Source organism: Dipteris shenzhenensis, chromosome 7, assembly GCF_047967505.1.
Source record: "Dipteris shenzhenensis isolate YYH24624 ecotype China chromosome 7, Dip_SZ_1.0, whole genome shotgun sequence".
In the NCBI taxonomy this organism is placed as follows: Eukaryota; Viridiplantae; Streptophyta; class Polypodiopsida; order Gleicheniales; family Dipteridaceae; genus Dipteris; species Dipteris shenzhenensis.
This window is the reverse complement of record NC_141602.1, coordinates 2,709,075-2,726,931: the sequence shown is the minus strand read 5'-3', so window position 1 is coordinate 2,726,931 and position 17,857 is coordinate 2,709,075. Positions and strand designations below refer to the sequence as shown.

Sequence of the window (17,857 nt, the reverse complement as noted above, 5' to 3'; positions counted from 1 at the left end):
TTGCATGCTGTGTCAAAATCCAAAATTTTCTGGTATCTAATGATGTAGATTGTGCAGCATTATGTTTTGCAGTGCAGAAAGTAAACAAGCAGAGAAGATACAAGGAGAAGGGGCACTAGGAATTGAATTAAAAGACACGATGCATGATTGGTTTTCAGTGTAATTACGAAGCTTAATATGTCTGATGTACAGGCCAATAAAATAGGGAAAATCAATCTAGCAGCGACTGGAAAGGATCTGATGGAAGAAGAAAAACCAGGAGATGTGACAATTGATCTGTTTGCTGCTTTGGATATGGAAAATGAAGCCACTTCCGAACGTTCACAAGAGCTTCGAACCAATCAAAAATTGGGACTTCTACATGGATTCCTTTGTATTAATGATTGGTATGTGTCTGTAAAGGTTGCTTTTTCAACTTATATGTGGTTTTGTATTGATGATTCTTATATGTCTATAAAGCTGCCCTTTTGCATGCTGGATATTGTCCTGTTTTGTGATAACTAAGGTTCTGAATCAGAAGTAAGTACAACCTATCATTCGTTTTTTGCGACAAGTTATTGGGGTTATTGTCGCCATTTGGTGCTTCTCTGAAGAAATAAAGACGAATCTTTATATTATTGACTCTGGTCAAAGAATTATGACTTTCGTTAAGTATAATAAGTTTTGTTTTTTTTTACTTTGCTTTGCATGCGCTGTAAGAGAATTGTTGGGATGCCCACAATGGACTAGGATTACTCCAAGAAGTAGGAATGCGTGCATTTGGCTAACCTTTAATGGGCGAATTCCAGCCCTAGCTCTTCCACACCTTCCCGGACTGTTGAACGATTGATTCCTGCACCAGGATCCCTTTTCCATTGCATGTGCGAGCTGTTCAGAGAGAGAGAGAACCTGTTGCGAATTGTGTTCCAGCCACCAAAGGATAGCCTGCTTTCTGCGATTTGGGTTTCCAACCCTCTATAGTGCCCTAGGCCTTCTGCGAATTATTCTAGGAGGACGAATACTTACCCAAGAGCCCTCTTGAAGCTGCTATTTTATTGCAGGGAGAGTTTTTGAGGTCTCTGAAATTGTTCTCAGTCATAATCCTAAGCACCTTTTCTTAATTCCAATATGATTATTTGATGGTATGTATAGTGCTCTTGTAGAATAGCACAGTTGTGACGAAGTTCAGAGTGATACATTATAGTTTTATGGGATAGTAATAATAGGGTAAGTCTGGAATGGTATGTAAAGATTATCAAAAAGAAAATCTATCCCAAAGCAAACATCTTCAACACTTACGACCTTCGTGTATCTGTTGTTTTTAAAATCAATGTCATGATTTTTATCAGCCACAAAAAGTCAAAACATAAAGTTGTTTTCTCAACTTTTAGCACTTTGCATCTATCTTTGGGAAATCTATGCTTAAAAACTTCAACGATTATCTTTTTAATCCTAAACTTTTGACCTTACAGCTCGATCTTTGTATAAAACGATGTAAAATTGTAGGTTTGAAGGAGAATGGGAGACTCTTTTTCTTGAATGCTTTGACAAGAATTCAAATTTTTTTCTATAGGAATCACTCTTACGGAGTCATTCTAAAATCTAGCTTGATTGTCAAGGAACATCTGCCTCCTTTAAAAAGTCTCTTCAAAGTTCCGTGGACACTAGGCAACATGGCTTTTGAAGCAGTAGCCTAGCCATTTAGAGACATCTGCTTTGCCATTTAGAGACACCAGTTTGACTTAGAATCTGAAATTGACAAAGTTGAAGCATGCTTCTCTGGATTGTAGTGATTGCTCACAACAAATGCTCACTCATCATGAGCCATGTTTGCTGCCTCATGAGTTTGATCATGGGTAGCGAGAGCATTTGTAACTACAAGACCTTGTTGTTGTCTTCTCTTTTCCAAAGCAATGGGCTTCTGACATTCAGAGGTGTGATGGCCGAGCTTCTTGCAATAATTGTAGCACTTTGATCAGCCGGGAGAGAAGAAGATGAGATACTAGAGGCTTGGGCTTGCTAAAATTCTGGCCCACCTTACCTTTGCCTGTGTGCGTTGATGGAGGCAACCCTATTGGAACAGCTCTACTCCTCTTGTAGGAGCAAGGAAACACATTAATCGAAGAAATAGTGGCGGGGATACCCATGGCCACTAAGCTTAACGTCATAGCAAAACTGTAAGACTCAGGAAGTCCATATAGAGTCCTAGACACAACCTCTGAATGTGGTACAATCTCATCAACATTGATCAGCTGCTCTCTAAAGTTCTTGCCTTGTGTGAGATAGGCATCCATGATAAGGGACCTTCGTCCATCTTCACATTGTTCTATTGCCTGCGCAAATAGGCAACCTTGGACTCATTCCAAATATGATATATATTGGCCAAAGTGTCCCATGCAGCCTTGGCTGTGCTGCGAGACCGAATGTGAAGGACAACAATCTTCTTGCTAGACATAGCAATCAAGGCATGGGTCTGTGCATCTCTCTTATCCTACCGTATCTGTTCCAACGTGAGAGGCACTGCGGCAGTAGAGGGTAGATGAATCAGAAGTGGCAATAGCAGTAGTAGCACCACCTGTAGGCGGGCAAGAATGTGAAAGGTCACAAACTTGAACATGTGCATCAGGCGTATGATTGGTGCCACAAGGATGTCATGGCAATAGGCGCTTGTGACAAAGAGGATCTAGTCACAATACCCTAGAAATTCTTGGATACCAACAAAGTGGCACACCATGTACGACCACATGGGATAGTTGGTACCATCAAGCTTGTCTTGAACAGATAGCTATATGGACATACGCACGGCTGCACGGACAAGTCGTACGGAGGCAAAAGTAGGTCGTGATTATGTAGCAAGGGTTTGCGCTTGTCCTGACAAAATTTCAGCAATTTTGGGGACGAAATCAGCAAGGCAACCTTGAAAAAGAGTCGTGGGACTCCCTGTGGTATCCTTTGAGGAGAGCTGAGATAGGCCTAACCTTGATCGTATGTGCTATGCCACTCTCCGTGTTGTGTGTGGTCTCTGCATCTCTGACTCGATAGTATTGTGCGCACTCTCTCTGCTGATCCATACTGCCCTCATATCAGCTAACTCCTCCTCCTCTACCCCATTGTGTCCTAGAGCTGACTCAAATGCAGAGAAGTTTGTGACATGCCTCTGTGCTCGGTCTCCCTCAATAACCTGTGGTGCTATCACCTTCTTGCTACTCTTTGATGTGTCGCAATAGTGTCTCTCCTTGTTGTCGCATCTCAATCCGTTAGAGCCCAATGCGACTTGGTCATGGAAGTGAATCGGTTGTGAGACCAAAGTCGTGTCCCTCCTGGAAGAGAGCCCTCAGTTCCTCATCATATAGCACATGCGGAGTTTTCCATTGCATCACATAGGTATTGGTAGGTTCACCAACTTGATATTAAGATAGCTTGCTTCACGGTGATCTACTTTAAGAAGTCTATGTTAGCCAACCTTCAAGGTTTTAGGTTGTAGGTTTTGAAAATAAGGTATGTCGGCTGAAGGCCCTTTATGGAGTGAAGCATGCACCCCGGCATGGTATGCCAAAATACATTCACATTTGTTATGCCTTGGATTTCAGAACAGCCCTATAGAGGCCAGCCACTCTTTATGTCCGGTAGATAGAATCAGCTTTTTTGATTTTAAGTCTATATGTGCATGACATGCTTATTATTGGGCTAGATACACAGCAAAGTGCAGCTTTCAAAGCTGATTTGCAGAAATTGTTTGCTATGATAGATATAGGCAGGTTTCATAACTCTCCGGGCATCCAATTTTCTAGTTTTGAAATCCAAGTAGATTGGACAGCTCTTACACATTGCTTCCAATTCGAGGATTGTAAGTAGGTTTCCACATCATTGGAGCCCGGCTTTTGCCACATGCAAGCATTAAAACTCACGCCCTTGTGACATGGCTCCTTTACTTCTTTTACTTCCTTTAACACTTATGTATGTAGGGAGCTCTTCACTTCCCCTTTGAGCTTGTCTTGAATCTCTCCCTAGAGATTCTTATGGAGTTCTTCCAGCTGAGTACAGCTTACCTCATCATCTAAAACTTGCTAGGGTTCGAGCTCAGAAGCTTTACTGTTTCTTCTAATTCCTTAAATCTGTGCTTCAGCTCATTGTTCTTTTTGTAAAGAAAGAGAATCTGCTTTTGGAGGAGAAGGGGTGCATCATGCCTAGTGCTAGGCTGGGGTGATACTACTTTTGCAGCAAAGGAGGGCTATTTCTTTTGTTTGTGTTACTCATTACATAACCTAAAAATGAAAGTCTACAGGGACACCTCCTTCTTGTGATGCAAATGCACTCAAACGACGTGGAAATGGACTTCGATTCAAAAGACAAAAGTTTAGATTATCATCTAACAAACAAATTTTCTCTTTACTTCAAAGCGATCCGAGCAAACCTCCAAAAGTCATGTTCGTTTCTCTTCTTGTGAAAAAACAAGTCTGGAGCATTAGCTTGATAATATTTCGATTGGAGGTGAATCGTGGCCAAAGAGTGATCCTAGGGTTCGTTTTGAATGGGATCAGCTTGTTGAAACTTTCAAACTGTAATCTAACCCCCTAAGCTAGGCGATGGAGTTTGGCCCAACTAGGAGTGGGAGCATGAGAGGAGTAGACGGGAGGAGGTAAATCCTCAGCTAACAGTTTTGATAACTAACATGATTTTCAGGTTGCCTCTGTTGTCATCATATGTTTCACTGATGTGAGCTTAGGCCCGGCATCTTAGGAGTACATGCTGCTCATTTTCCACCTCCCATGAGGGACGGATTTTACATATTCTTTCTTCTCTTGGGACCTAGGTCTTGGCCACCTTCCCTTCTCGATTTTTACATCATGTAAAATGGTTCTCATTTTGTAGATTAGATTCCTTTTAAACAATAAAATGTCTTCCCTAGGTATTTTTTGCATCCCGTATGTATCTAATAGATTAATTTCATGTTTGTAAAAATGCATTTTGGACCATGCTTTTTTTAGCATCTTCTGAGTCACCGACTCCTTGAGCTCACATGTATATGCACTGGTATTTTGCTAGTCCCAATCTCATTCCTTGTAGATGGAGAGATGCTGCCTCCCCATACTTCTTCTCCGTAGAGCACTGTTTTTTTTTTTTTTTTGGGGGCAAAAAAGAGACTTCTATTAAGTATTAAAGAAAACCGTTCGAGCAAGCTCCATACGGGAATACGGGATACACCATGCAATGCATGAAAAGCTCAAGAGCCAAAAAGAAAGGATTGGGGTTGATAGTGCCATCTCAATCTGGTAGCAACCTCCGAGAAAAAGGGAGAACCCCTCCAAACTCGAAGAAATAGAGTCCTCTTAGAAGAGGCTGCCTGTGAAGGGCCCTGGATGCTAGCCCATATGGCTATCAAAGTGTGAACTGTGTCACTCAAAATACCCGTGAACACCTGTGATGGGTGTATCTGGGTGTCATCCAAGGCCTCTGTGCATCTGGCTCTCCAAATGTGCCATGAGGAAATGCTAGCCAAATCTCCCAAGAGGTGTCCACTGAAACATGTGAAACTCTGAAAGGAATATGTGGTACATCCTGAAGAGAGCAGGCTCTATCACCTGTCGGCGGATCGAGAGTGCCCAAGAAGAAGGCTCACAAAACACTTGGGGCCCAGTAAGGGATAACCATGCGATCGAGCCCCAAGTCATGAAGAAACGGGAAGTATGAAAAATGCTGAGTATCCGAGCAAGTCCTTTCCAAACAATTCTCGCTTGATTGCAGTCCCAAAGGCAATGTCGCACTGACTCCTTTGCAGAATGACAGCGAGGGCAAGTGGGATCAGCCTCTTATCGTGATCTCCACAGGTTCATTGCAATCCCTCCATGAATAGAAAGCCAAAAGAAAAGAGTCATCTTTCTATTTCTGAGGGATTTTCAGAGCCTCCTCCAGAAATTCCTATGCAAATCTGCGGTGATGAAGAAGCTATCCTGATGGGGGGTTTTGGAGGGAATCCAACCTCTACTGCTCAACTGAAATCTTCAGGCATTACCAACCGTGAAACGAAAGAAGGGAATCCCCCTCTCTCGGTGCCCATGATCTACCGTAGAGCATTGTTTGGACCACATATGCATCAAACAACATATTTCGGATCTTCCAGTTCCGGGTGTTAGTGTGTCTGCAATCATTTTCAAATTGATAGTATTTTCCCCAACATGTGTCTAACCTTCTTTGTGCACATTGCCACCATCTGTGGTTGGCTGGTATGTGGATGCCTAAATATTTAAAGGTGTTGACACATTCAATGGGCTGCCCTGCAAAGCTGATGACAGGAAGGTGTTCAGGTTGAGTGGTGCATACTGCCATCATTTTGGTTTTGGTGACATTAACTTGCAGCCCACTTTCATTGCAAAAGACCTGAAGTGTCTGTAGTAGTTGATACATGGAATCATAGTCATAAGCAAAAAGAACCACATCATCTGTGCCATCATTTTGGTTTTGGTGACATTAACTTGCAGCCCACTTTCATTGCAAAAGACCTGAAGTGTCTGTAGTAGTTGATATATGGAATCATAGTCATAAGCAAAAAGAACCACATCATCTGCATATAGAAGCAACAATATTGTCCATACCCCAAGTGTGGGTCCTTTAACCCCTTCTTCTGCTGTAAATTCATTAATGAGTTCTTCTCTTAGTGCCAAGGGAACCTTGAGGTCTTGCATTCTTTTCCATAGGCCAGGGGAACTTTGATGTCTTGCATTCTTTTCCAGGGGCAAGGGGTCTTGCATTCTTTTCCGTAGGCCACCTCTCGGGTTTGTATCAAATGCTTTCTTAAAATCTACAAACCAGCATAAAAGAGTTTTTCCTTTGAGTCAGCTTTTATCCATGAGTACTCTTAATGTGACCAGATGATCTGCAGTCCTATGCTCTTTACGGAAGCCTGCTTGTCCAATGGCCCTCTTCTTGGCCTCTTCTGCCCAAGTGCTGATTTTTGCTTCAAGCACCGTGCTAAAAAGTTTAGCTAGTGTGGAGCTAACCATTATAGTCCTGTAATTGGTGACTGAATTTTTGTCTCCCCCTTTGAATAGTGGCTGAACCCAATTCTCTTGCCAGTCAAGAGGAAAGCCATGATGTAGAGCATTTGTCAGTCTTTGTGATAGCCAGTGTCGTGTCCTATCTTCTGTCCATTTTAAGAGTTCAGCACACATGTGCATGTGGTTAGGGGCCTTTCCATTTGCCATTTTCTTCAGCCTTGCTTCAATGTCCTCAAAAGTGAAAGGGTTGGCTGAAGCATATGGCAGTTCTTCATTTCCCATGTCTGTTGCATTGGCGTGGTTATAGAGTTTGATAACATACTCAAGCATTTCCTCATCTGAGATATTTCCCATGATCTTTTTCTTTTGTCTCTTAAGCTATTTTCACCCTTTTCTGGGATTCTTGTGTTAGAATTATTGTTATAATTTAGCAGTGACCAATGTAATGTAATAAGTAGGTTAGGGGCACTTTTCCCTCATTTAGAGGTTTTCCCCCCTAACCATAGTTAGTTCACTAACTACGATTAGTGAAGGATAAGGTTTTGTCACTTAGACAAAACCTATCTCTCTCTTTAGTTGTAGCACACTCTTCTATTGCAACTATTGCTTTCAGCTCTCACTCTCCTGCTCTCACACTCTGCTCTCTCTCTCCCTCTACAACTCACATTTGGTATCAGAGCAGGGTGACCCTGCTCCCTGCTTCCTTGCTCGCAATCTCCCTGCTACAAGCCGTACCAGCTCCTGCGGCGTGCATCTTCCGTCCATGCAGCCGTACAAGCTCACGGAGCTCTCGCTGTCTGTACAGCTGTCTGCTCCCGTACATTTCGTACGGTATCCGTACCATCGTCGTCAGCCCGTACAGCTTGCCATCGCCCGTACCTTTGCCGTACTATTTCGTACAACTGCCGTACGCTTGTCCGTACCTGCACGCATCGACAGCACCATCTGTACCTGCTACAGCCCCTTGCTACGCACGTGATCCATACATATGTATGGATCTGAAGCGGCGCCCGTACACTACTCTAGTCCGTACTCTGTACTGCAGAGTGTCATCGTCCGTACAAGCTGCCAGTTTCGTACATCGTCGTACAACCGTACAGCTACGTCCGTACTCTGTACTGCAGAGTGTCGTTGTCCGCACAACCGTACATCTCCGTCTGTACAGGTCGCCGTCAGATCCGTACATCCGTACAGACTGTACACAGGAGGGTACCCGTTCGTACAGCAAGGGAGCTATTGGCTGAGATTGCAAAAATTTGGGGCTTTTGCAATCACATTGTAATTTTGCAGTGAAATTTGGGGCTTTTGCAGGCAGAGAGCAATTTGTGCCTCATTTGGGGCTTTTAGACCATTTGCCCCTTTCTGGTTGCAATTTCAAGCCACAAATTGGGGCTTTTGTGTTGGGAGAGCAATTTTGCAGGTTTTAGTTCACACAGCCTTTCTGTAAGTGTTTTGAAGCACTTTTGACAGGTTTTGGGAGAGATTGGATGCTCTGGCAGACTTCTGACAGAGACATTACAGAGATTTGAGTTGCATTTTTAGCCAATGTTTGACTGTATTTTTTGGGAATTGTGCACTCCATTCCCAGCAAGGGAATTCAGATTTGTATTTGCTGTATTTTCTTTCTCAGACATGGCCCAGCAAAATCAGAATGATTTCCAGTTTAGTGGTCTCTCACAAGAGGATAAGCTGAATGGTACCAACTACTCCCTCTGGAGTTTTATGGTACGCAATATTCTGATTTCCTGTAATTTGTGGGACTATGTAAATGGGGATGAGATCTGGCCAACAAATGTGGCACCTAATACCCCTCCCCAGCAAGGAGGCAGAGGTCGTGCACAGGGTACAGCTGCAGCACAAGTTATTGGTGCAGTTATACCTACCACTCCAGAGCAAAAGAGATGGGATTCACGTGATGCTTTAGCTTTGTCGTGTATTTCTCTTTCAGTGAAAATATTCATCATTCCGCATAGCCGGTCGTGTAAGACCTCAAAGGCAGCATGGGATATTTTGGAGAGCATGTATGCAGCTCGGAATGATGCCAGGGTGTCTTGTTTGAAAAGAGAATTGTCTCATACACATATGGAATAGGGTGACTCCATGTCAGTGCACCTCACAAAGCTACAGGATTTACGAGAGCAATTGCTGAATATTGATGAGATCATTCCTGATTCAGAGATGATTACCACTACTCTGAATTCTCTTCCTGAGTCTTATCTCAGCTTTCATACCTCGCTGAATTTGTCGTTGAGGGGGGGTGCAAATCCTCTCAATTTTCACGTGTTGATAGGACTTTTGTTGCAGGAAGAGCAGACCAGGAAAAATATGGCTTCACGAGCAGGTGAACATGCCATGCTTTCAAAATTCAAGCCTAAAGTAAAGGGACAAGCAAAGACATCAGCAAATCAGCCTTCCAGTGGTTCAGGACAGCATTCTCAAAAGGCTAAGGGTGATGCAGGTAAGCCCAAGAAGAAGGGAATATGTCATTATTGCAAAAAGCCAAGTCACTACATTGGAGAATGCAAGAAAAGGCTTGCAAAAGAAAAGAAAAACAGCTCCGGTATGGCTGTTTCAGATTCAGCTCCTCATGCCTCTGACAATGAGCAAGCTACAGCCAACTTTGTGGAGCACGACTATGCCTTCTTGTCTTGCTCTTCAGACTCTCAGTTGGCTGCTCCGGATACTACAGGCACTTGTAATGATGACTCTTATGCTTTTTTGACATGCAGTTATGATTCTTCCAAGGATGCATCAGCTTTCAGTGTCAATGAGATACAAAATACATGGTATTTTGATAGCGGTGCCTCAAAGCATATCACTTCCAGGAAGTGTCTCTTTTCACATCTTTGCATCCACCTCCCATTGGTAAAAAGGTCACATGTGCCAACAACTCCTCCTATTCAGTTCGTGGTACAGGAGAAGTTGAACTTACAGCCATTGATGGCTCAACATTCAAAATTTCTGATGTCTTGTATGTGCCTGGTATCACAAAAAATCTACTTTCAGTGTCCACTCTTAACAGAGCTGGATTTCAGGTCATTTTTGAAGATGACAAGTGTGCAGTCCATGACAGAGAGAATGACTATGCCTTGAGATTGTCCGGCACTTTGTTACGTGGTCTTTTTCAGCTTGACATGCATGAGAAAAGACCAGCACATGCTCTTGCAGTTTCCACTCCTACTGTTGCTATGCAAAATGCGGAATTATAGCATGCCAGATATGGACACATGCATTATGGCAGCTTGATGACACTTCAAAAACATGCTATGGTTGATGCATTGCCTACTCTTGAAACACCTCCTCCACATGCCTGTGAAGGGTGCATTCTTGGTAAAATGCATAGATTTCCTTTCAAGAAGGATGGATCAGTAAAAACTGTTCGAAAATTACAGCTTATCCATAGTGATGTCTGTGGTCCCATGAGGACTCGGTCATCTTTACTTTGTCACTTTTATAGATGACTACTCCAACTATACTTGGGTTTATGGGCTGAAACGCAAATCATAAGTGTTTATGGTTTTCAAACACTTTGCAGCCATGGTTGAAAATGAATCAGGACTCAAGATACAGGAGGGGAGTATTTGTCTGCAGATTTTGATGCATTTTTGAAAGACAAGGGCATTGCACATCAGCTTACAGTGAGGCTAACTCCTCAGCAAAATGGCAAAGCTGAGAGGAAAAATCGTACTCTTATGGAGATGGATAGATGCATGCTAAAAAGCAAAAAATTGCCTCACAAATTTTGGCTTGAAGGTCTCATGTGTGCCAATTATGTTTTGAATCGGGCTCCCACAAAAGCTTTGAAGACCAAGACTCCCTATGAAGTTTGGCAAGGGAGAAAGCCTTCTGTGGATCATTTTCGTGTTTTTGGATGCCTTGTATATGCTCATGTGCCCGTTGAGTTTCGGCATAAGTTGTCTGATAAGGGCAATCAAATGCATTTTTGTTGGGTACAGTGCAGAGAGCAAGGGCTACCGTCTCTACAATCCTGTCACACGCAAGATTATTGTCAGTAGAGATGTTATATTTTCAGAAAATTCAGCTCACACTCAAGCTGAATTTGATTTGCCTACTTCTTCCGATGATGTCTTTGAGGGATTACTACCCATTGCCTTGGGTTCCCCTGCTGATATATCTGATGCAAATCAAAATTTTCAGATACCTCCACATGCTCCGATTTAGCCACAGGATGTCTTACCACCTCCACAAGCAGTGGAAGAGGTTGTTCAGCAAGAAATTGCAGATATACATGCAGCAAAAACAGTCCCAAATTGGCTGTTACAATCTCTCAGGGAGAGTAAAATTGATGCTCCATTACCTGGCAGAACTCGGAGTGCAGTAAGGCACCGGGGGGGGAGCACTTTCAGTTGAATCAGCTTATGCAGGTACTCTTCTTGATGAGGAGGAGCCTGAGACATTTGAAGAGGCACAGGATAATGTGCATTGGATGAATGCCATGCACGGTGAATTGCAGTCCATTCAGAAAAATCAGACATGGGAAGTTGTCGATTTGCCACCAGGTAAACATGCCATAGGTACACGGTGGGTTTTCAAAGTTAAAAGAAAGCCAGATGGGACCATTGATCGGTACAAGGCAAGGCTGGTTGCAAAAGGATATGCTCAGAAAAAGGGCATAGACTATGAGGAGACTTTTGCTCCTACATCCAGAATGACAACTATCCGGTTGTTATAGCCATGGCTGCAAACTTTGAATGGAATGTTCATCAGTTGGACATTAAAACAGCTTTTCTTAATGGAGACTTGTTGGAAGAGGTTTATGTCAAACAACCTCCAGGCTTTGAAATTTCAGGAAATGCACTTCAGGTATGCAAGCTGAATAAAGCTTTGTATGGGCTGAAACAAGCCCCACGTGCATGGTATGCCAAAATTCATGCCTTTCTGACCAGCAAGGGGCTGCACAATAGTCCAAGTGAGAGCACCCTCTACATCAAGAAGGATGGGGGGGATATTTTAGTCATCATTCTTTATGTAGATGACTTATTGCTCACAGGGTCAAATGAAGATAATATTGCAGATTTTAAAGCTGAATTGCAGACCACTTTTGACATGTCAGATTTGGGGCTGCTACACTTTTATTTGGGGATCCAGTTCACTCAAGAGAAAAGTGGCATGGTTATGTCTCAATCCAAGTATGTGCAGAAACTCTTGGACAGATTCAACATGCAGGATTGTAAGCCCATAGCTACTCCCATGGAGCCGGGGTTGAAGCTTACAATGAATGATGCAGGTGAATGAATTGATGTCACACTCTACAGTCAGGCTATTGGATGCCTCATTTATCTCTGCAATACACGACGTGATATTCAGTTTGCAGTTTCTCAGGTGAGCAGATATATGCACAGCCCAAAGACTATGCATTGGCAGGCTGTAAAACGCATCTTCCGTTATTTGCAAGGTACCAAGTCTTTTGGCTTGATGTTTCCCGGGGGGGTGACTTGCAGATGCATGCCTGCAGTGACTCAAATTGGGCAGGAGACTATGACACTAGGTAGTCCACAAGTGGCAATTGTTTCTTTTTGGGCAAAGCTTGTATTTCTTGGTTAAGCAAGAAACAATCTACAGTGGCTACCTCTTCATGTGAAGCTGAGTACAGGGCAGCTTTCATAGCGACAGTTGAATGTGTTTGGCTGCGTCGTTTATTTGCTGATCTTCATCTTTCATTGGAGGGTCCTTCTCCAATTCTCACTGATAGTCAGAGTGCTATTGCAGTGGCAAAGAATCCTGTGTTTCATGCTCGCACGAAGCACATTGAGGTTCACTATCACTATGTCAGAGAGAAGTTGCATGCAGGAGAGATCGGTATGATCTATGTGTCAACACATGACAATGTTGCAGACATTTTCACCAAAGCACTTCCACGTGAAAAGTTTGAGGCATTTCGCAATGCCCTGAACTTATCTCCTTTTGGTGATTGATCATTTCCTGTACATGACATTGGCATTGCAGGGGGGTGTTAGAATTATTGTTATAATTTAGCAGTGACCAATGTAATGTAATAAGTAGGTTAGGGGCACTTTTCCCTCATTTAGAGGTTTTTCCCCTTAACCACAGTTAGTTCACTAACTACGGTTAGTGAAGGATAAGGTTTTGTCACTTAGACAAAACCTATCTAGCACACTCTTCTATTGCAACTATTGCTTTCAGCTCTCACTCTCCTGCTCTCACACTCTGCTCTCTCTCTCCCTCTACAACTCACATCTTGATGAAGGTGATCAAATCAGATTTTTTTCTTTCCAGAATGTAATTTCTTTTTTTCTTCCTCGTGAGGGCATTGTATTGCTTCTCCTTCTGCCTATGTTTCAGCTCATTGCGGAGTTTCTTGCATTTGTCATCATACCATTTCTTACATGGCAGCCCTTTATGCATTTTTTTCTTGTCTTGAGGGATTGCTCCAAAAACCTGTGTTGCTGTATCAAGGACCGCCCCTGAGGAAGTAAGAGAGCTCAAGCTTCAGCTTGTAGCCCTTAGCAAGAAAGTGCAGGAAATGGAGAGCAAAGGGAAACAAGATTTTATCTCAGGAAAACAGGAACTCATATCAGAGGTCATTCAAAAATGCAACACAAGTGTTCAAGAGATAGTCACTACTCATGTGAGTACAGCCAAGCAAGAAATGACTGCTGAGATTACAGGAAAAATGGATACCAAAATCAACAAATGTGATGTTTATGACGAAGTACAAGAACAGAAGGCAAGGTCGAAGAATGCCCGACTACTACACATTGGGGGCTTACCCAATGGGTAACATGAAGGGAGCCAGGCTGAACAAACGAAGAAAATAAGAGAATCAATGCCCCAGATTGAATGGGATCCAGATGAGGACTACATAGCTCAGAAAGGGAATTGTGCGGTGATATTTATGAACGACAAGGCAGCAAGGAACAAATCCTCAGGCAAAGTAACAAACTGAGAGACACCAAGATATGGATTTCAGAGGAACTCACTCCGACTTAGCTCAAGATAAAGGCCATAGAGCTTATTAAAGTAAAGGAAGCTCGGAAAGAAGGGAAGTGGGCTGTTTACAGAGATGGGAAAGCACTCATCAGAGACTTTAAATCCAAACCTAAAGACTCTCAGTCCTAAATTGATGTAAGCTGATCTAGTTCTACTTAGTTTGTGTGTGTTAAATTTTCAGTTGATGTAATTGTATCACCTTGTTTTGAGGTTGTTACTCATGTAATATAGTCAATCAAAGATTTCACCAAAAAAAAAAGTGCTAAATAATCCCGAATTGAGTAGCCATGAGCACTCTCTTCGATGTGTTTGAGTTTGATAGAATAATTTCAAGCTGAGTTGCCATGGGCACTCCTTGGCTCTCTGGTCTTTTCTAGATGTAATCTTTCTTGGATGTGTATTTTGTCGCATAGTTCAATGAGGGCTTCTGTCGACATTAATATACCTTTCTTTCTTTCTTTGCTCCTATCTTGAAAGTTTCTATGACATGCAGGGCATTGACATGTGCCAGGGCATAGTCTAGGACACCGTGCCCCACGCTAGCGGAGAAACATGTCATCCTGTCAGTCCGTGGAAAGAGTTACATCTCATTTTGAACTGGCATGTGCAGTCCGTTCATCATACATTTGAGTGCTCTTCCTTGTGCATTGATGGCATCATCTTCTGAAGTTCTGTGCCATAAGGCATCTATCTCAATCGCATCTTCTTTGCCCAGTTCATCATGCATGATAGGTTGAAATTGCAACTGACCAATTCTAGCATTGAGGTCTCCCATGATTATTACCTTGCCTAGTTGTTTCAGTTCTGCAATGCCTAGGCATAGTGATTCAAATGCCTCACTTGAATCTATTCCGTTCCGAGCATAGAAAGGAGATTCATGGTGAGGTATATAGCATCCTGCAAGGAAGAGGGGGCATTCACCAAATTCCAGTTTCAACCACGTAGACCTCTTGTATTTATCAGCTCTGTACATGCTGATTTTTCCTACTAAGTGTTCTTGGATCATGCATGCTACTCCTCCTCGGCCTCTCTTTCTGATTTGTTTTTGGTACACTGTATGTACAACATATCGTGGTATTTCTGGGATTCGGCATATCTCGCTTTCCCATGTTTCTCCCAAAAGAACTATGTCTGCTCCCTGTATAAAAACGTTAACGTCGACTCCCTTATTCCAAGGGAAACGTCTACAGTTCCAGAACATTACTTGCAAAGGCGTGTGTGTCCCATGGGTCTCGCTTCCCTATTTAGTGTCCTCCTAGGTGTTTTGCCTTGTCTTGCCAACCGTTCTGCAGATTGTTTTCTTCTTGCTTCTTGCTGTTTGGGGGTGTGGTCCTCATTGACATAAAAGGTGGAACCTTAAAGGTATACCCTGCTACTGTCTAGGATAATGTCCCGCTTTCTTTCATCCATCACCGTGCATACTATAGCTCTTTTCTTAGGTATTCCCCTCTTGGACTCTTCCCGCTCTGTGGGCTCCGTATACAGCTACATCTGACATCGCGAAATGCTGCGCAAAGAATGCTGTCACCTCCTTGGCCAATTCGAGGGGGCTGTCTCTGTCTGGTTCTGGCATACCGCGAATGACAAGATTCTGAGCTCTCTCATCTCTTTCTTTTTGTTCTTGCATATCCCTGTTGGTTGGCTTGTGATCTTGCAAAGGAGATTGAGCCTGGGCTTGGACTTGGTCTTGGATTGGCTGCTTATTAGTGTTTCCAATGGGTGGAAATTTGGTGATATCTACCCAATTTTTAGGTGCCACAATGGCCTTTTCCTCTTTTGCTTGCATTAAATCCTGAACCTGTTTGCATCCTTTCTCCACTGTTTGCTCCAGGGTCAACACCTTGTTCTGGAGTTGTATAACTGTTGATCTCAGCTCAAAATTTTCAGGTTGTAGCTCTATGAACATGTCCATAAGCTTGTCAATTCTTCTGCTATTTTTTGTGCTGCAAGCTTTCGAGAAAGGGGTGACATCCTGTTTCTTATTCAACTTGAATAATGGGGTCTTGGGTGGAGTCCCCATTTCACCAAAGGACACTCCACTCCCGACAGGCCTATGTATTGGTTCGTGTCCAAAGTCTGTGTGTCCAATCTGTGACTTGCAGGTGTATTCAAGCTGGTTCCTTTCAAAAATCTGTGTGTTCAATCTGGTATAGGTCACGAGGGGTTCCAATCACGAGGAAGGATGGCAAATGCATGAGTGACGACTTGTACAGTTTCTGGGCTGCCTGAGCGACGACTTGTATAGGTACTGGCCGCCCAACCTGTTCGGGGTCTATGCACACAGCTGCATGACCAATAAGGCAGCCATGAAGCACAACGGAGAGAGAGAGAGAGAGAGAGAGAGTTGTATTAACGTCGGGAGGCCTCGCGGGCCCATGAGACAAATTACAAACAACAAATAACTCATACAAGCCGCGATGGGCTGAAGCAAAGGGCGCGCTAAGGCCCTTACTGAGAAAGTCAGAAACTTAGAAAAGCACTCTCTAAGGCTCTCAAGAGACTCCAGTAGGTAGTGCGAAAGCTCCGAGGACATTTTTAGGAGTCTAATGTCCCTCCGATGAGATGCAAAGATGGCACGTATCTGCAGTTGTTGAGCTGTTTCTCGCCGTGGAGGGGGGCATCGTCTCCATGACATTTGTATAAGGTGAGTAGGATTAAGGGTGACACCTCGTTCTGTCGGTCTCCTTTGAGTAGGGCTTGACCTCTATGGTGCATGCTCTAGTCATCCTTTGTGGTGCCTGCTCCCTCTGTGGGGTCCCATAAATGGTTCTTCCATAAGTACTATAAATGATACTCCCACAGCAAGGATCGATGACAATGAATATAATTTAGGAGTCATATAATTTAGGAGTCTTATAAAAGGAGAAAATTGTGGCAGAGAAACTAAGTGCATACACATGTTTGAGTTCTAGGCTGTAAAGTTTATATTGAAGTCCCTAATAATTGTTCTTACTTCTCTGTAAATTGTCCACTTTTATTTCTCTCTTTCTTATTCTAATAAGATTGTCTTGTAAATTTGTTATAAGGTCTTGGTTTTTAGATTCGTTAAAACATTGATGCGACTGAGACTTTCCAAGGATAATCATTGTGTATTAGAGTAGAATGTAATGCAATAGAAAGGTTGTTTAAGTAACAATGAAGAAAAAGTGTGTGTTAATGCTTGCAAATGCTTGATGAAGATAACTTTAGCGTTGGTTTCCCTTTTGTGGTTTAGGTATTCTACTTTATGAAATGCTATTGTACCAGTGAAATTGATAGATTTTTTTTTGTTTTTTTTTTTGGGGTAAATATTACAGGCCTCATGCAAACATGTTGTTTGAGCGATTGATAAATCTAAATCCAGTCGCACACCAGCAAATTTGTGATGGTCTTTTCAGGTAAGGCTATTTTCTTTCCTTTTAAGGCTGATATTTAGATATTCAACATATAGATATGTAGATGCATATGCATTTACATGTAAACCTAGGAACTATGAAAGGAAACTCCTTAAGTCGGGAGTAGTTCCCGTCATGTCCTACCATGTGCCAAATGTCCTATGTTGGTGAGACGAGAGCGAGAGAACAAAGGACGAAAGAGAGAAAGATATATTAATGTCTTCAGGAGGCCACACGGGCCTATGAGACACATTTACATGTAAACCTAGGAACTATGAAAGGAAACTCCTTAAGTCGGGAGTAGTTCCCGTCATGTCCTGCCATGTGCCAAATGTCCTATGTTGGTGAGACGAGAGCGAGAGAACAAAGGACGAAAGAGAGAAAGATATATTAATGTCTTCAGGAGGCCACACGGGCCTATGAGACAAAGTTCAACCAAGAAAGTTTAATTTGCATGTCTTGATCTTAACGTCTGCCAGCTCTTTTTTGTATATAACAATAGAGGCTTGAACTATGTTGTACAAATATGGATAAAAA

General features: G+C 42.8%; 1 protein-coding gene across 1 annotated transcript in view; it reads left to right on the top strand.

Moving 5' to 3' along the window:
• The window catches only part of THO2, a 189,945-nt gene that overhangs the window by 87,109 nt on the left and 84,979 nt on the right, over window positions 1-17,857 (top strand). Inside the window, exons 12-13 of the mRNA XM_087377253.1 lie at window positions 193-386; window positions 17,243-17,323. Of these exons, the coding sequence (XP_087233379.1) occupies window positions 193-386; window positions 17,243-17,323 (275 nt within the window). The remainder of the gene's footprint in view (window positions 1-192; window positions 387-17,242; window positions 17,324-17,857) is intronic.